The 19251-nt window shown below is 47.8% G+C and overlaps 1 protein-coding gene across 7 annotated transcripts in view; it reads right to left on the bottom strand.

The window, feature by feature from the left end:
• The window catches only part of LOC141088655 (DPY30 domain-containing protein 1-like), a 43230-nt gene that overhangs the window by 10248 nt on the left and 13731 nt on the right, over window positions 1–19251 (bottom strand). For 3 of the 7 annotated variants that reach the window (XM_073574802.1, XM_073574805.1, XM_073574801.1), the window contains exons 2-4: window positions 9044–9212; window positions 5627–5749; window positions 1463–1567 (exon numbers count right to left, since the gene is read on the bottom strand). In XM_073574802.1, coding sequence (XP_073430903.1) covers window positions 1463–1567; window positions 5627–5749; window positions 9044–9190 — 375 coding nt within the window. In that variant the 5' untranslated portion in view covers window positions 9191–9212. Of the gene's footprint in view, window positions 1–1462; window positions 1568–5626; window positions 5750–9043; window positions 9217–19251 lie in introns of those variants that run through there. The other 4 variants (XM_073574803.1, XM_073574804.1, XM_073574806.1 and 1 more) reach the window with 2 other exon arrangements.

Genomic DNA, 19251 nt, shown 5'->3' with positions numbered 1-19251 from the left:
CTGACACGCTTATTCAGTGATAAAGTAGGTCTTAAAATGCACTGTGTCTTAATTCTATAATTTCTAGAAATGTACATATGTCATGATGTCATTGATGACGTCATGACCTCGCCTGTCCATGTAGTTAGTATAAAACTTTGTATAAAAATTGTTATATGAAAATATATAGTATACAAAATGCAAACTCTTCTGTAACCTAAAGCTACAGCTTTGATATAGGGAAATATTTGTTATTTTTAGTGCGATGGCTGTCATCGTCTTATGACGTCATAGTTAGGACCTTTGTGGTGATCAATTTTTGGAAAACGTTTAATATGTTGTTCCCCACATATAATAGTAATAAAAAAATCATAAAACGCTTTCTTGGAATTTGTTCCGGGTCAAACCGTATTTTGACCGGACTAATAATGGCTTTCACTGTGGTTCGCTTGTCCCAAAGTTTTAGAAATGGGATTATAACCTTGTCCAAACTGATAGATCTCAATTACTTTGTTTCTCATTTATTCCAGAATGCCTTTGGATTGCAGCCCGATGTTTAGCTTTTAAGGATATTTTGGTCTTCTTCACTTTGTGTGGCAGGTCTTGTTTAAGTAATTTTTTGATTGAGACCAGATGTGGCAGTAATCAGGCCTGGGTGTGGCTAGGGAATTTGAACTCAGCTTCCCAAAGATGTGATAAACCACAGGTAATTTGTATTTTAAGATTGGGAAGTGGGGGGCAATTACTTCTTCACACAAGGCTCTGTAGTTTTGGGTTTCTCTTTCCTTTACTAACAAAGAACTTCATGTAAAAACTACATTTTGTGTTTACTTGTGCTATCTTTGTCTAATATTTAAATTGGTTTGGCGAACTGAAACATTTAAGTGTGACAACATGCAAAAGAACAGGAAATCAGAGAGGGGCAAACACTTTTCCACAAAACTATACCTTAATAGAGAACAGCTCCTTAGCTTTTAAATTATAATACTCAAAAGCATTGTTATGTTATACTAATTGGCATCTGGAAAGTGGCTCATGATTTTACCAAGTTTAGAAAGATATAAGTCTTCACATAAAAGCCTAGTTAAGGTTTTCATATCACAAATTATTACTGCAAATAAAGAGTGACAGAACATGAAAGTGAGGCTGAATACACATCCATTAATACATTAATAGCGGTCTGAGTGCACAATGCGATCCATGGACGGGCCGAGGCTCTCCTGACCTGAATTTGGCAACATCATATATGCCTCTGAAGCATTTCAGTTCGGGTTAGGAGATCCGTGTCTGCTCCATAAAGAACAGACCATGATGTACAATCTGCTATTGTAGCCTGAAGTGAAGAATTAAATATGTAAAATCTGGAATAACAGCTTCAGCAGAGGTATTATTCATCTTATAAGGTGTCAAACCAAAGGAAGTAGCAAGTAAGATTTCTCCAGAAATATGCACAGACTGTACACGATCCTTGAGGAATACTTACAGCTAAACTTTCATCTGTCTCTTCCACAGTAGGAAGGTGAGGTGCACCAAACTTCTCTGTAAGCTCTGCTATAGTTTTGTGGGTAGGCTCCTCTGAAGCTTTCATCTGAAATAAAATAATATATGATTTAAAAATTGCATATATAATGTATGTTCTTACTGTTAAAGGGGTTGTCTGGGCTTTCTGTATAATTTATGTGTGTTCCTATGCTGCAGAATGCTGACAGTCTGTAATAAGGCTCATACTCACATGCGAGAAACTCTGACAAGTCTCGTACGTCAATACCCGCCACTGTTGCAGGCACTCGGATCGGAACGTTTAGCTGCATGTATTTCTATGCAGCCGCACGCTCCGCTCCCGAGTGCTGGCGGCAGTGTCGGTATTGACGTGAGCCCATATACTCAGTCAGCATTCTGCATGGCGTCCTAGGTATCACACTTTGTCTGGTGAGCAGCTGTCTCCTGATTCTGGAGGAGCTGCTCATGCCAAACTTGTGTTTTCCAGTCTGGCAGAGACTGGTCAGCAACATCACAACAGATATCACGCCCCGTCTGTGCTAGACACTCACCCTGCTCCAGCCTCCCCATGCAGTACACAGTGCCAGGCAGCTGGGGAATTACTCAGCTGATTGGAGTAACCAGAAAGGAATATGCTTTTACATACCTTAGGTGAGTATAATGTGCTGCATACATCCATCCCCTCCTTCATCCATCCACATCACTATAGACTGAGGTTCTGCAGGAGCTGAGGTGTATTATGAAGTATAAATGTAGATATACACATGCATACTTACACTCTTGCACAAACACTTGTACCTTTCAGGTTATCCCTGAACTACCCTCACTAGTCTTCCCTTCTTTTGAGGTCCATGCCGTCAGACTCTACACCCCCTTCTCCATGCGAGTGGCGGTAGTGTATCGTCCTTCCGGCCCCTCCCATCAGTTCCTGGATCATTTTGCCACTTGGCTTCCACATTTTCTCTCCTGTGACATCCCTACCCTCATCATGGGAGATTTCAACATCCCCATTGCTCTTCCCCTCTCCCCATCTGCTACTCACTTTTCATCTCTAACCTCCTCGTTTGGCCTTTTGCAGCTTACTAATTCTCCAACGCATGAAGACGGAAACTCCCTCGACTTGGTCTTCTCTCGGCTTTGTGCAGTGGATGCTACTCACCTAACCCAGTTCATCCACTGCTCCGGTCTGTATTGTCATGATGTCATCACGCCTGCTGCTTTCTCAGAAGCAAAGGCTCAATGATGGAAAAGCAAGTTGATGGCTCCTTGTTCCAACAATGTTTTCAGCGTAATCTGCATCCCAAATATGTAAATAACAGCGAAAGTAAAAAGGCTGGACAGGGGCAACTGCATGATCCCGGATGCCACGGTATCCAGCCCTTTGGCTGTCAAGGCCTATGTGCCAAACTGGAACAGCTTATGAATGCGGCCGGCAGGCCATACTGTGTCACGTCTGCTCTTTGGAGTCATTTAGACATTTTGTTATTTTTGGAAATACTCAGTTATGCGGTTTAAGATTTCATATTTTTGCATCTATTATAATGAAAAAGTATCATACATGTGGTCATTCCTGAGGAAGAAGTAATTTTGTACTTTGAAACGCGTTGAATAAACCACCACCTTTTCAATTTTTACAGGGATATACGTCTACTTTCAGCAGCGCGGAAACCGTCCACCAATTCCTTTTTTCTGACGTTCTGTTGTATTTTAGGATTCAATAATGCGACATTTGTTTACCCTGGATCGTGACCAGACCCAACAATAAGACTTAATTCACCACTCAGGTTCTCTGTAGAATTAGCCCCTTCTCAGCTAGTAGTTTCAAGAGAAGAGAATATCACAAAATTTTGTGCTGATTCTGAATAAATCTATAGTATAACGCAGTAAGCGTCACTCTGTCTGAAGCCTTTATAGACTGCGTAAGCGCGACGCGCCTGTGCAGTCTGGCTCCAGACAGAATGAGGCATCCAGCGTTACAGGTAACGGGTATGGCGCCAGAGATGGTGTTACGCGTAGACACAGCATACCGCAATATCTGGCGCCATACTTACATCACCCGCAGGAGCGTTGCAGCGGCGCTTCTCTTCTTCTGGAGACCGGGGCAGGAGTGCGAGTGAGAATCGCGCATGCGCATAGCACTATCCAGCGCCATTTTCCTGAAGACACATTTGCAGTGTGTCTTCAGCAATATGGCGCCGGACAGCGCGGTATGGGCATGCGCGTACTCCGTTGCCACACTCCTCCCCCGGCATCCGACAGAACGGGACAGCGCAGGAACACAGGAAAGAAGGGTGAGTATAAATGTTTTTTCCTTTTTGTATGTGTGCAGTTTAGTAGGGGTGAGGGGGACCATACATATCAGGATAGGGGGGTGAAAGGTAGCATGCATACCAGGAAAGGGGGGGGTGAGGGGACTATGTATACCAGGAAAGGAGGGGTGAGGGGGACCACGTATACCAAGATTGGGGGGTGAGGGGACCATGCATATCAGGAAAGGGGGGTGAGAGGATCATACATACTAGGATAGGGGGGTGAGATGGACCATACATACCAGGATTGGGGGGTGAGGGGGACCATGCATACCAGGAAAGGGGGGTTCGGAGACCATGCATACCAGGATAGGTGGGTGAGAGGTAGCATGCATACCAGGAAAGGGGGGGTGAGGGGACCATGTATACCAGGAAAGGAGGGGTGAGGGGACCACGTATACCAAGATTGGGTGGTGAGGGGACCATGCATATCAGGAAAGGGGGGTGAGAAGATCATGCATACTAGGATAGGGGGTGAGAGGACCATACATACCAGGATTGGGGGGGTGAGGGGGACCATGCATACCAGGAAAGGGGGGTGAGAGGACCATGCATACCAGGATAGGGGGGTTCAGGGACCATGCATACCAGGATTGGGGGTTGAGGGGACCATGCATACCAGGATTGGGGGTTGAGGGGACCATGCATACCAGGATTGGGGGGTGAGAGGACCATGCATACCAGGATAGGGGGGTTCAGGGACCATGCATACCAGGATTGGGGGTTGAGGGGACCATGCATACCAGGATTGGGGGTTGAGGGGACCATGCATACCAGGATTGGGGGGTGAGGGGACCATGTATACCAGGATTGGGGAGGTGAGGGGAACAAGCATACCAGGATTGGGGGGTGAGAGGACCATGTATACCAGGATTGGGGGGTGAGAGGACCATGCATACCAGGAAAGGGGAGTGAAAGGACCATGAATACCAGGATAGGGGGCGAGAGGACCATGCATACCAGGATAGGGGGGGTGAGGGGACCATGCATACCAGGACAGGGGGTGAGGGGACCATGCATACGAGGACAGGGGGTGAGGGGACCATGTATACCAGGATTGGGGGGTGAAGGAACCATGCATACCAGGACTGGGCGGGGTGAGGGGACCATGCATTCCAGGATTGGCGGGGTGAGGGGACCATGCATACCATGATAGGTATGAGGGGGTACCATGCATACCAGGATTGGGGGGTGAGGGAACCATGAATACCAGGATATGGATGAGGGGGTACCATCCATACCAGGACTGGGGGGGTGAGGGGACCACACATACCAGCATAGGGATGAGGGGGTACCATGCATACCAGGAAAGCGATGAGGGGGTACCATGCATACCAGGATTGGGGGGGTGAGGGGACCATGTATACCAGGATGAGGAATGGGTTGCCATGCATACCAGGATTGGGGTGGGGGGTGAGAGGACCATACATACCAGAATAGGGATGAGGATGAGAGGGCCATGCATACTATTATAGGGATGACGGGGCCATGCATAGCAGGATAGGGATGAGGAGTACCATACATACCAGGATAGGGATGAGGGGTACCATGGATACCAGGATAGGGATGAGGGGTGCAGCACATACCAGGATGGGAGACCATATACCAATAAAAATGCTCGCCACCCGGGCTTGAAACGTGTTCATAGCTAGTGAATATATAACCAGTGTTGCAGTAATACTGAGGGAAATCATATGCTTTGCTAATGACATGTTTTCTGAAAAGTCTTTCTAATTTCACCTTCTTTCACTTTTTGTGTTTTCCTCAGAAGCGATAGGTCCTCTTTAAGTCACATATCAAATAAACTTGAGTGATTCAGAGGCCTTGTCAGATCTCACCTTTTGTTGCTCTTCAATTTTCTGCTGGATCAAAAGTTCTTCTTGCTTTAGTTTTTCAATTGCCTCAAGCTCCTGTCGTGCCTCTTCTTTCTCTCTTTCCAGCTGTTCTCTTTCCAGTCTCCTCTTAAAAATATAAAGACAAAAATCTAAATATTTCTAAGTGGCAAAACTAAATTAAAAATTATTAATACAATTATACATTGAATTTGTAAGACAAAAAAGGAATAGTCGTTGAATTGTGGAAATCACAGGATGGATAGACATGTTACTGATATGGAAATTATGAAAATATGAAAACAACATTTTCGAAACATCTCGATTTATTCAGTATAGAGTATGAGCACGAGGTACAGAAATCCCTGCACTCACAGCATTGTTTGCTATAATGAGGTTATTAATGTTTGTCTGAGGAGTGTTCTGCCACATTGAATGCAGTTGGACAAATCATCAAGATCCTCTGCTGGCAGCTCCCTGTGCTATTGCTGACTAATGACATCCCAGACCTGCTTGATGGGAGACAAGTCCGGAGGCCATGCAGGCTGACATGCAACATGCGGCCTGGTATTGTTTTGATAAACTGCCCCCCCCCCCCTGGAACACATCCTCCAAGGTTAGCGGCTCTGCTGTGGATTGATGCCAACCCAAATTTATCTTGGCGTTACTGTACTAGAAGCCACCATGATTAACTTTTTAACTTCGGCATTGCTTTTCTATAATGTTCGGCCATGGAATCAGACATTTGTTAACTGGTCTGTTACCTGGTATGCAAAACACAAGCCGCGGAGACACCATCACATGTTTCTCAACGCAAGCAATGACTAGCCAGGTCTTTCCCCGGGAAGGAACAACCACGGGAAGCGCAGTCTCCAATGAAGGAAACCACCTATGCCAAGACATGGTATCCATCCACAGACAGCTGTTTCGGGGTATTGCCCCTCATCAGTGTGGAGTAGGAAACTGGCTAGTAGGAGCAATGCCTAGTAGAAGACTATGAAAAATGAGGATGAATGAACTCATGGAGATCAACATCCAACACTGCGGAGACACCATCACATGTTTCTCAACGCATGTTTCTCAACGCAGTGATTCTAGAGCAGTAAAGCATACAGTCTAGATCACGTGAAGTCATTATTTCCCTCTACTCCTCTTTGGTCAGACCTCATCTGGAATATTGTGTCCAGTTTTGGGCACCACATTTTAAAAAAGACATCAACAAACTGGAGCAAGTTCAGAAAAGAGCGACCAGAATGGTGACCGGTCTGCAAACCCTGTCTTATGAGGAAAGGTTGCAGGATTTGGGAATGTTTAGTTTGCAAAAGAGAAGACTGAGAGGAGACTTAATAGCTGTCTACAAATATCTAAAGGGCTGTCACATTGTAGAAGGATCAACTTTATTCTCATTTGCACAAGGAAAGACTAGAAGCAATGGGATGAAACTGAATGGGAAGAGACACAGATTAGATATTAGAAAAAACTTTTTGACAGTTAGAGTGATCAATGAGTGGAACAGGCTGCCACGAGAAGTGGTGAGTTCTCCTTCAATGGAAGTCTTCAAACAGAGGCTGGACAGACATCTCACTGGGATGATTTAGCAAATCCTGCTTTGAGCAGGGGGTTGGACCAGATGGCCCAGGAGGTCCCTTCCAACTCTACGATTCTATGATTCTATGACCCCATCCCTTATGGGAAATATGCAAAAACATGCAAAACACAAGCCGCGGAGACACCATCACATGTTTCTCAATGCAAGCAATGACTAGCCAGGTCTTTCTCCGGGAAGAAACAACCACGGGAAGGGCAGTCTCCAATGAAGGAAACCACCTATGACAAAACATGGTATCCATCCACAGACAGCTGTTTCAGGGTATTGCCCCTCATCAGTGTAGAGTAGGAAACTGGCCAGTAGGAGCAATGCCTAGTAAAAGACTGTGAAAAATGAGGATGAATGAACTCATGGAGATCAACATCCAACACTGCGGAGACACCATCACATGTTACCTGGTATAACAGATAGATTTGTTCAATAAAACAAAAGAAATCTGTAATCGCATGTATAGAGTGAAGTGAGACCCTGTATTTAATGGATTATAATCAGCTTACATATTCCTATGCTGACTCACACAAACGAACCAGCTGCGAAATTTGTGAAACGCACTCACACCTAAACTAAAACTGGTATGGCACAACAAGTCCCCGGTTAGTGTCCTTTCCTATCACTTTACTATAGTCTTCTATGTAAACAGCAATTTTGTGGACGCTCCTTGTCCCTGACAAAGGAAGACAATTCTGAAATGCAAGAAGTGTGTCCACATGTACTATCTGTAGCGTGAGGGCACAGAAGCTGGTAGTACGTCTTGTGCATTCACTGCCAGCCGGAGCTATAAGGAGGACTGATGGTGGGTTACTTATCAGCGCTCCTCACACTCAGATAATGGAGACTGCAGGGGAGCGCACCTCTAGCTCTAAGGCTGTGTGCACACGCTGCGGATTTTGCTGCGGTTCCGCAGCGGTTTTGGCCGCTGCGGACCCGCAGCAGTTTCTGCTGCGGTGTACAGTACCATGATTCCCTATGGGAATCAAAAACCGCAGTAGACGGTGCGGAATTTTCCGCGCGGATTATCTGCGGTTTTCAATCCGCAGAAAGAATTGACATGTAAATTCTTTCTGCGGATTCTCCTGCAGTTTGCCATCTCCTCCATTGAGGAGATGAAAAACCGCAGGGCAAAACCGCAGGCCAATCCGCAGGTAAAACCGCAGGTATTTTGATCTGCGGTTTCACCTGCGGATTTTACAAAATCCGCGCGGATGAATCCGCACCTAATCCGCAGCGTGTGCACACAGCCTCACTGGGTGGTTATATGTTAGTGTTATAGTGAAAGCTAAGCGTAGCTAAAGTGAATCGATCACCTCCATATAAGCTATTTATCTGCAGACATAGTGGGAATCTGCACATAAACAGCATGTTGGCTGGCATACTGGAGCAGCGGCTACAGGGAGAAAATGACGTTATATTCACCCTGCAGCTGCTAATTTCCAGTGATTAGGGCGATGCGTGGAACTATCACTTCACACTACTCAGTGAGTGTGCTACAATCACTCGCTGGTCCATTGATTGACAAAACCAGTAAACCAGGCACAGTGTCTACAGGTATAACTCATTTATGGAGGTGACAGGTTCCCTGTAAGTGATTGCAGTTTACATATGTAAATACCGGTGCTGTACTCTATGTGAGAGTACAGATTTCTTGACTCTTTTCTTTTGTCTCCATGCTTTCGTCTGAGGTTATGGTTATCTGCAGCTGTATCGTCCTTATAGAGTGGATTACACAGGCGGCCTCTGAGTCCACCATAGTAGCAATGTCCTGCCACAAGCATTCTATGGGAGAAGGCGAGTCATTCATGGAATCGGCACGTTACCTTCTCATGTTCATCCAGATTGCTTCTGTACTTGTAAATGAAGTGTGCCAGGTACTCGATAGGGTCCGAAGGTCTTTTCTCCACTATTTCTGCCAGACCCTCTGACAAGCATTTTCCTAACGATCTCTTCACATATTCAGAGTCCATTTATGACCACGAAATTTAAAACCTATCTTAAGAAAAAAAAATATTATTACAAGGGATGATTTATGGCCTCACACTAAAAGTAAACTATTAGCAAAGCCACCAAAGAAGACTGAAAGCCTCCAAAAATTCAAATTAAACAGCAGAAAAAAGGCAGCACAGCTTACCTGCCCAGATCATACAAAAAATGCACTACAGGGCGCAGCCAGCCCATAAAGCAAGATGTTAGCAACCCAGGTGCAAAATACCAGATCAACGGCCCTCTCCACCTACCCATTCCTGGAGGGGGTGACTGCCCAGTATACAAATGCACAATAAAGGATCGCATAGGGTGCTGTTCACACAAGGGTACTGCATAGTGTCTGGTTCACAGCCTAATAGTCACGCCCCTACTTTTCAATTAGGCGGGCTGGCCAGCACACTCTCAATGCATCCCAGTGTGAACACCCCTCATACGAGACCAGTCGTGTTTGGGCTTGGCTGCACCCCGAAAAATATAGTGCACAAAATATACAGAAATAGTGAGGTATTGATTGGTCAACATTTTGGCCAAAATATGCAAGATCACAACCCACGTCACGGGTCCTCATGCTTGCAAGTCCTAACACTAAACTATTAACAAAGCCACAAAAGAAGACTGCTGCCTGGTACTAAAAGCCTGCAGACATCACATTAGTTCCCTGTAGGGAATTGTCTGACAACCATTCACGGTGAGCTCTAGCTTGCACCATTCATGAGGGGCACTGAATGACCCTACAATGCAGACCTCTATCACCAGTGGCGTAGCAACTGTTTGTGGCGCCCTGGGCGGTCGAAAAATTTGCCGCCCCTTTGGTCATTGATAATCCGGAAGCATCCGAAGAGCCCATGTATGGTCCATGGCGCACACAGACAGCACACTGCCCAATTATACGTCTGAACAAGCCCTTACTGTGTGAGCAAAGAAAAAAATGGAAAATGGTGGCCAAGACTGATTGTGATCTAGATACATCACCAGTAAGTTTATGCACCCCAACATTTCAGACACACAGACTCCCCCCTCTCTACCTTCATGTGTGCATATAACACCAGATGTACACATGTGTAGCTTAACATAGGGGCAGGCACTGGTAACAGGCAGGCAAATAGGGGAGCAGGCACTGGTGACAGGCAGGCAAATGGGGGAGCAGGCACTGGTGACAGGCAGGCAAATGGGGGAGCAGGCACTGGTGACAGGCAGGCAAATGGGGGAGCAGGCACTGGTGACAGGCAGGCAAATGAGGGAGCAGGCACTGGTGACAGGCAGGCAAATGGGGGAGCAGGCACTGGTGACAGGCAGGCAAATGGGGAAGCAGGCACTGGTGACAGGCAGGCAAATGGGGGAGCAGGCACTGGTGACAGGCAGGAGAATGGGGGAGCAGGCACTGGTGACAGGCAGGCAAATGGGGGAGCAGGCACTGGTGACAGGCAGGCAAATGGGGGAGCAGGCACTGGTGACAGGCAGACAAATGGGGGAGCAGGCACTAGTGACAGGCAGGAAAATGGGGGAGCAGGCACTGGTGACAGGCAGGAGAATGGGGGAGCAGGCACTGGTGACAGGCAGGAGAATGGGGGAGCAGGCACTGGTGACAGGCAGGCAAATGGGGGAGCAGGCACTGGTGACGGGCAGGAAAATGGGGGAGCAGGCACTGGTGGCAGGCAGACAAATGGGGGAGCAGGCACTGGTGACAGGCAGGCAAATGGGGGAGCAGGCACTGGTGACGGGCAGGAAAATGGGGGAGCAGGCACTGGTGACGGGCAGGCAAATGGGGGAGCAGGCACTGGTGACGGGCAGGCAAATGGGGGAGCAGGCACTGGTGACAGGCAGGCAAATGGGGGAGCAGGCACTGGTGACAGGCAGGCAAATGGGGGAGCAGGCACTGGTGACAGGCAGGCAAATGGGGGAGCAGGCACTGGTGACAGGCAGGCAAATGGGGGAGCAGGCACTGGTGACAGGCAGGCAAATGGGGGAGCAGGCACTGGTGACAGGCAGGATGAAAAGTAGAAGGACGAGCATCAAAATAAGCAGGATTCTCAGATGGATAGCAGCAGGACAGGCAGGCAGAAAAGGCTCAGGCACCAGTGAAATGTAGAAAAGCAGGTAGCAGAATTAAAAAAAAACACAGGTACAAGTAACAGGCAGACAGACACCAGTGACAGACAAACAGGCAGATATGTTGTGCACTGACATTGTAAAAGTAGAAATAACAGAACAAAGATAAGCAAGTGAACAGCAGAGTGACAGGCAGTCAGAACAAGCAGGCAGGAGGATAGACAGGGTAGGCACTGGTAATTGGTTGGATGAAATGTAGTAGGGCCGGCAGCAGAATCAGGATCAACAGGTGCACAGCAGGATGACAGACAGGACAGGTAACAGCTACAGTGAAAAGTAGAGAAGCAGGTAGCAGAAAAAAATTCAGCAGGTGGAAAGAAGAGTGACAGGCAGATAAGGCAGGATAAGCATTTGGACAGCGGGGTGACATGCAGATAGGCAAGACAAGGAGGACAGGAAGGGAGGGAGAGAAGCGGCAGACAGGTATAACAACCATGAGTCCAGGCAGGGTGACAGCACTATGACAGCCAGGGGCAGGGTGACAATGCTATGACAGGTAGGGTGACAGTGCGGTGCAGGCAGGGCGACAGGCAGGGGTAGAGTGACAGTGCAGTGACAGCCAGGGCAGGGAGACAGCGCTGTGACAGGCAGGGTGACGGCGCTGTGACATGCAGGGTGACAGACAGGGGCAGGGTGACAATGCTATGACAGGCAGGGTGACAGTGCGGTGCAGGCAGCGTGATAGGCAGGGTGACAGCGCTGTGACAGGCAGGGTGACAGCGCTGTGACAGGCAGGGTGACAGCGCTGTGACAGGCAGGGTGACAGCGCTGTGACAGGCAGGGTGACAGCGCTGTGACAGGCAGGGTGACAGCGCTGTGACAGGCAGGGTGACAGCGCTGTGACAGGCAGGGGCAGGGTGACAGCACTGTGACAGGCAGGGTGACAGCTCCCTCCCCTCCTCCTGCATATCAACAAGTAGGCAGCGCAGTGACACAGTGCCAGACAATAACAAGTTTATGCCCCCCTCCCATCCCTCCTCCGTCACCTGCAGCAGCACGGAGCGCCCGGTTGCCATTACCTTAGCAGAAAAATATTCAGAATTGAGAGTCCTCAGTGGTTGATACCTTTTAATGGCTAACTGAAAAGATGGTAACACATTACAAGCTTTTGAGACTACTCAGGTCTCTTCATCAGGCATTGACTAATACAGAATCTGAAGAATCACATATTTATGCACAATACAGCACAGAAAAAATGCAATAGATGAGACAAGTGACGTGAAGCAGAATTATCATGAAGGGAGACGGAGAAACATAAATATTGGACCAGTTCATAGATAAGGAGTCTGGATGTTTTATTGTCCTCTGATTGGGGTCTCCTAATGTGTTGTGATGCCCCCACATGGTCTTAGGAGCAAATTCCTTAATTGATGTAAAAAAGACATAAATCCATGCGACACATTCATTCCAGCATTGAGAGTGTCAAAGGTCGTCATAAATTTATACTCACAGACTCTTCTCTCTCTCTGAGATGTGAAGTTACCTTTCAATACCAGTAATTTCATATCCATGTTGCTGTGATCAGGCATACAAAAATGTTTTGCCACAGAGCCACCAGAATGTCAAGGAATCACCTGCTACATTACAAAGCTAAAGAAGAAAAAAACCGGGTGCCTCTAGTAGTCACCTACAACCCAAATCTAGAAGTGCTAAGTGCACTCTGCCTGACACTATGTGTAGGGGGCACTCTGCCTGACACTATGTGTAGGGGCGCTCTGCCTGACACTATGTGTAGGGGCGCTCTGCCTGACACTATGTGTAGGGGCGCTCTGCCTGACACTATGTGTAGGGGCGCTCTGCCTGACACTATGTGTAGGGGCGCTCTGCCTGACACTATGTGTAGGGGCGCTCTGCCTGACACTATGTGTAGGGGCGCACTGCCTGACACTATGTGTAGGAGCGCACTGCCTCACACTATATGTAGGAGCGCACTGCCTGACATTATGTGTAGGGGTGTTCTGCCTGACACTATATGTAGGAGCGCACTGCCTGACACTATGTGTAGGGGGCGCTCTGCCTGACACTATGTGTAGGGGGCGCTCTGCCTGACACTATGTGTAGGGGGCGCTCTGCCTGACACTATGTGTAGGGGGCGCTCTGCCTGACACTATGTGTAGGGGGTGCTCTGCCTGACACTATGTGTAGGGGGTGCTCTGCCTAACACTATGTGTAGGGGGTGCTCTGCCTGACACTATGTGTAGGGGGCGCTCTGCCTGACATTATATGTAGGGGGCGCTCTGCCTGACACTATGTGTGGGGGGCGCTCTGCCTGACATTATATGTAGGAGCACTCTGCCTGACACTATGTGTGGGGGGTGCTCTGCCTGACACTATGTGTACGAGAACTCTGCCTGACACTATGTGTAGGGGGTGCTCTGCCTGACACTATGTGTAGGGGGTGCTCTGCCTGACACTATGTGTAGGGGGCGCTCTGCCTGACATTATATGTAGGAGCACTCTGCCTGACACTATATGTGGGGGGCGCTCTGCCTGACATTATATGTAGGAGCACTCTGCCTGACACTATGTGTAGGAGCGCTCTGCCTGACACTATGTGTAGGGACGCTCTGCCTGACACTATGTGTAGGGGACACTCTGCCTGACACTATGTGTAGGGGACACTCTGCCTGACACTATGTGTAGGGGACACTCTGCCTGACACTATGTGTAGGGGACACTCTGCCTGACACTATGTGTAGGGGACACTCTGCCTGACACTATGTGTAGGGGACACTCTGCCTGACACTATGTGTAGGGGACACTCTGCCTGACACTATGTGTAGGGGACACTCTGCCTGACACTATGTGTAGGGGCGCTCTGCCTGACACTATGTGTAGGGGCGCTCTGTCTGACACTTTATGTAGGGGAGCTCTGCCTGACACTATGTGTAGGAGCACTCCGCCTGACACTATGTGTAGGGGCGCTCCTCCTGACATTATGTGTAGGGGCGCTCTGCCTGACACTATATGTAGGGGCGCTCTGCCTGACACTATATGTAGGGGCGTTCTGCCTGACACTATGTGTAGGGGGCGCTCTGCCTGACACAATGTTTAGGGGGTGCTCTGCCTGACACTATGTGTAGGGGGCGCTCTGCCTGACACTATGTGTAGGGGGCGCTCTGCCTGACACTATGTGTAGGGGGCGCTCTGCCTGACACTATGTGTAGGGGACGCTCTGCCTGACACTATGTGTAGGGGACACTCTGCCTGACACTATGTGTAGGGGACACTCTGCCTGACACTATGTGTAGGGGACACTCTGCCTGACACTATGTGTAGGGGACACTCTGCCTGACACTATGTGTAGGGGACACTCTGCCTGACACTATGTGTAGGGGACACTCTGCCTGACACTATGTGTAGGGGCGCTCTGCCTGACACTATGTGTAGGGGCGCTCTGTCTGACACTTTATGTAGGGGAGCTCTGCCTGACACTATGTGTAGGAGCACTCCGCCTGACACTATGTGTAGGGGCGCTCCTCCTGACATTATGTGTAGGGGCGCTCTGCCTGACACTATATGTAGGGGCGCTCTGCCTGACACTATATGTAGGGGCGTTCTGCCTGACACAATGTTTAGGGGGTGCTCTGCCTGACACTATGTGTAGGGGGCGCTCTGCCTGACACTATGTGTAGGGGGCGCTCTGCCTGACACTATGTGTAGGGGGCGCTCTGCCTGACACTATGTGTAGGGGACACTCTGCCTGACACTATGTGTAGGGGACACTCTGCCTGACACTATGTGTAGGGGACACTCTGCCTGACACTATGTGTAGGGGACACTCTGCCTGACACTATGTGTAGGGGACACTCTGCCTGACACTATGTGTAGGGGACACTCTGCCTGACACTATGTGTAGGGGACACTCTGCCTGACACTATGTGTAGGGGACACTCTGCCTGACACTATGTGTAGGGGACACTCTGCCTGACACTATGTGTAGGGGACACTCTGCCTGACACTATGTGTAGGGGACACTCTGCCTGACACTATGTGTAGGGGACACTCTGCCTGACACTATGTGTAGGGGACACTCTGCCTGACACTATGTGTAGGGGACACTCTGCCTGACACTATGTGTAGGGGGTGCTCTGCCTGACACTATGTGTAGGAGCGCTCTGCCTGACACTATGTGTAGAGGTGCTCTGCCTGACACTATGTGTAGGGGCGCTCTGCCTGACATGTGTAGGGGTTCTCTATCTGACACTATGTGTAGGAGCGCTCTGCCTGACACTATGTGTAGGAGGTGCTCTGCCTGACACTATAAGTAGGTGCCCTCTGCCTGACACTATGTGCAGGGGTGCTCTGCCTGACACTATATGTAGGGCAGTCCAGTGCCAGAGGCAGCAAAGCAACCCCAAAACATCAGGGAACTTCCGTCATGTTTGACTGTAGGGACCGTGTTCTTTTCTTTGAATGCCTCTTTTTTCTCTTGTAAACTCTATGTTGATGCCTTTGCCCAAAAAGCTCTACTTTTGTCTCATCTGACCAGAGAACATTCTTCCAAAACGTTTTAGGCTTTTTCAAGTAAGTTTTGGCAAATTCCAGCCTGGCTTTTTTATGTCTCGGGGTAAGAAGTGGGGTCTTCCTGGGTCTCCTTCCATACAGTCCCTTTTCATTCAGACGCCGACAGATAGTACGGGTTGACACTGTTGTACCCTCGGACTGCAGGGCAGCTTGAACTTGTTTGGATGTTAGTCGAGGTTCTTTATCCAACATCCGCACCAATCTTGCGTTGAAATCTCTTGTCAATTTTTCTATTCCGTCCACATCTAGGGAGGTTAGCCACAGTGCCATGGGCTTTAAACTTCTTGATGACCCTGCGCACGGTAGACACAGGAACATTCAGGTCTTTGGAGATGGACTTGTAGCCTTGAGATTGGTCATGCTTCCTCACAATTTGGTTTCTCAAGTCCTCAGACAGTTCGTTGGTCTTCTTTCTTTTCTCCATGCTCAATGTGGTACACACAAGGACACAGGACAGAGGTTGAGTCAACTTTAATCCATGTCAACTGGCTGCAAGTGTGATTTAGTTATTGCCAACACCTGTTAGGTGCCACAGGTAAGTTACAGGCGCTGTTAATTACACAAATTAGAGAAGCATCACATGATTTTTCGAACAGTGCCAATACTTTTGTCCACCCTCTTTTTTATGTTTGGTGTGGAATTATATCCAATTTGGCTTTAGGACAATTCTTTTTGTGTTTTTTCATTTAAGACAAATTAAATGAAGATAATAATACCAAAGAATTTGTGTTTGCAATCATTTTCAGGAAGAAACTGAGTATTATCTGAGCGTAAGTGCGAACTGTGGTAAGTGTGTGACTTGAAATTCAGTGAAGAGGTATTTGGAAAACCTATAACAAATACCTGTGTGAGTTGCTGAATTGTAGGTTGCTGAGTGCTTTCTACCTGTTCAATTTTTTGGGGGGCTTTGGGGGCTTGTTTAACCTATATTTTCTCTCTTCAGGGTTAATCTCTTCTTTTACTATCTGTGTTTTTAAGGGTAAACTATATTGCATTTAAATCTAGAGGTGTAACTATATTCACAAGGGGTTAATTAAGGGTGGGAGTTCATACAGTAATTAAGGGTTTATAAGGGGCAGCTGGTTGGGGCTCAACTCCTTTTGGAAGTGCATTGAGCAGCAAGGTGGTGTGCTGGTGAAAGGGGAAAAAAAAACAAAAAAAAAAAAACTCTTTTAAATCTTCTTCCTGAGCGAGTGTGAACGAGCTGAGTGTGACCTGAGTGTAAGTGCGAACTGTGGTAAGTGTGTGACTTGAAATTCAGTAACTTTAGATTCAGAGAGTTTCCAAGGGAGGTCTTACTGAATTGCTGTTATAGTAATACTTTTTTTTTTTTTATTTATTTATTTATTTTTGCTTATCTTATTGTCTGGTGCAATCCCCATTAGGATGTGCTCCACTATTGCCAATGCCATCCAGTGCACGTCTTGCCGCATGTATGCAGTCCTTGAACAGCCGGTCGAGGGTGCATACTGCTGTGCAAGATGTGAGCACGTTGTGCATTTGGAAGCCCAGATACTGGATCTAAATGTGCAGCTGGCAACACTGAGATCCATAGACAATATGGAAAGGAGTCTTCTGCTCACTGAGCAGACGCTCAATGGGATAGATGAGGGGGGGATGCTAGGTTGGAGCTGCAGGACAATGAAGCAGCTAGCTGGGTGACAGTTAGAAGGCGGGGTAGAGGGAAGAGCACCAGGGAGGCTAGTCCTGATCTGGCACACCCCAATAAGTTTGCAAAGTTGGCAGATGAGGGGAGTGTTAGTGCAGGAGTAGCACTGCTGCAGCAAGGCATGTCCTCTGAAAGCCGGAGGAGTGTCTTCTCCAGTAAGGGGGGAAAAAGGAGAGCAGGGCAGGCCAGACAGGTTCTGGTAGTGGGAGACTCAATTATTAGGGGAACAGATAGGGCAATCTGTCACAAAGACAGGGATCGTCGAACGGTGTGCTGCCTACCTGGCGCTCGAGTCCGACACATCGCTGATCGGGTTGACAGATTACTGGGAGGGGCTGGTGAGGATCCAGCGGTCATGGTGCACATTGGCACAAATGACAAAGTTAGAGGTAGGTGGAAGGTCCTTAAAGATGATTTCAGGGAATTAGGCTGTAAGCTTAAAGCAAGGACCTCCAAGGTGGTATTTTCGGAAATACTTCCTGTACCACGTGCCACGCCAGAGAGGCAACGGGAGATTAGGGAGGTTAATAAGTGGCTCAGGAATTGGTGTAGGAAGGAGGGGTTTGGGTTCCTGCAGAACTGGGCCGACTTCTCAGTTGGCTACAGGTTCTACGCTAGGGACGGGCTGCACCTCAATGGGGAGGGTGCAGCTGTGCTGGGGGAGAAAATGGCTAGAAGGTTGGAGGAGTGTTTAAACTAGGGACGGGGGGGGAGGGTATTCCTTTTATAGGAGGGGAAGACAGTGCAGATAGAGACCTGGGCACAAATAATGACATTGGGGGTGGGGGTGGCATGGGGGGTGGGGTTAGAACAGTTAATAATTTAAGAAAGAATAGAGGTACAGAGAGATACATAAAGTGCATGTATACTAATGCCAGAAGTCTCGCCAACAAAATGGAGGAATTGGAGTTAATGTTGTTGGAACATAATTATGACATGGTGGGGATATCTGAGACATGGCTGGATGAGAGCCATGACTGGGCAGTTAATTTACAGGGCTATAGTCTGTTCAGAAATGACCGTACAAATAAGCGAGGGGGAGGCGTGTGTTTATATGTAAAATCATCCTTAAAACCCATCCTTCGTGATAATATATATGAATCTAATGAAAATGTAGAGTCCCTGTGGGTAGAGATAAGGGGAGGGGGGAAAAATAATAAATTACTGATAGGGGTTTGTTATAAATCTCCAAAAATAATGGAAGCTACAGAGAATATCCTCATAAAGCAAATAGATGAAGCAGCGTCTCAAGGAGAAGTCATTATTATGGGGGACTTCAACTACCCTGAAATACATTGGGGAACCGAAACCTGCAGTTCCAGCAAAGGTAATAGGTTTTTGACTACTATGAGAGACCATTACCTTTCACAACTGGTTCAGGACCCAACAAGAGGGGGGCACTGCTAGACCTAATATTATCCAACAGGCCAGACCGCATATCAAATGTAAGGGTTGGGGGTCACTTGGGTAATAGTGATCACAAATTAATAAGTTTTCATGTATCCTTTAATAAGATGTGTAGTAGAGGGGTTACAAGGACACTAAACTTCAGGAAGGCAAATTTCCAACGGATGAGAGATGATCTTGGTGCAATTAACTGGGACGATATCCTGAGACATAAAAATACACAAAGAAAATGGGAGACGTTTATTAGCATCCTGAATAGGATCTGTGCACAATATATACCGTATGGGAATAAACATGCGAGAAATAGGAGGAAACCACTATGGCTAAATA

The sequence above is a fragment of the Dendrobates tinctorius genome, unplaced genomic scaffold, assembly GCF_039654945.1.
Source record: "Dendrobates tinctorius isolate UK_male_01 unplaced genomic scaffold, ASM3965494v1 ptg000040l, whole genome shotgun sequence".
In the NCBI taxonomy this organism is placed as follows: Eukaryota; Metazoa; Chordata; class Amphibia; order Anura; family Dendrobatidae; genus Dendrobates; species Dendrobates tinctorius.
The sequence above is the reverse complement of the archived record's forward strand: the minus strand, read 5'-3'. Positions and strand labels throughout refer to the sequence as shown.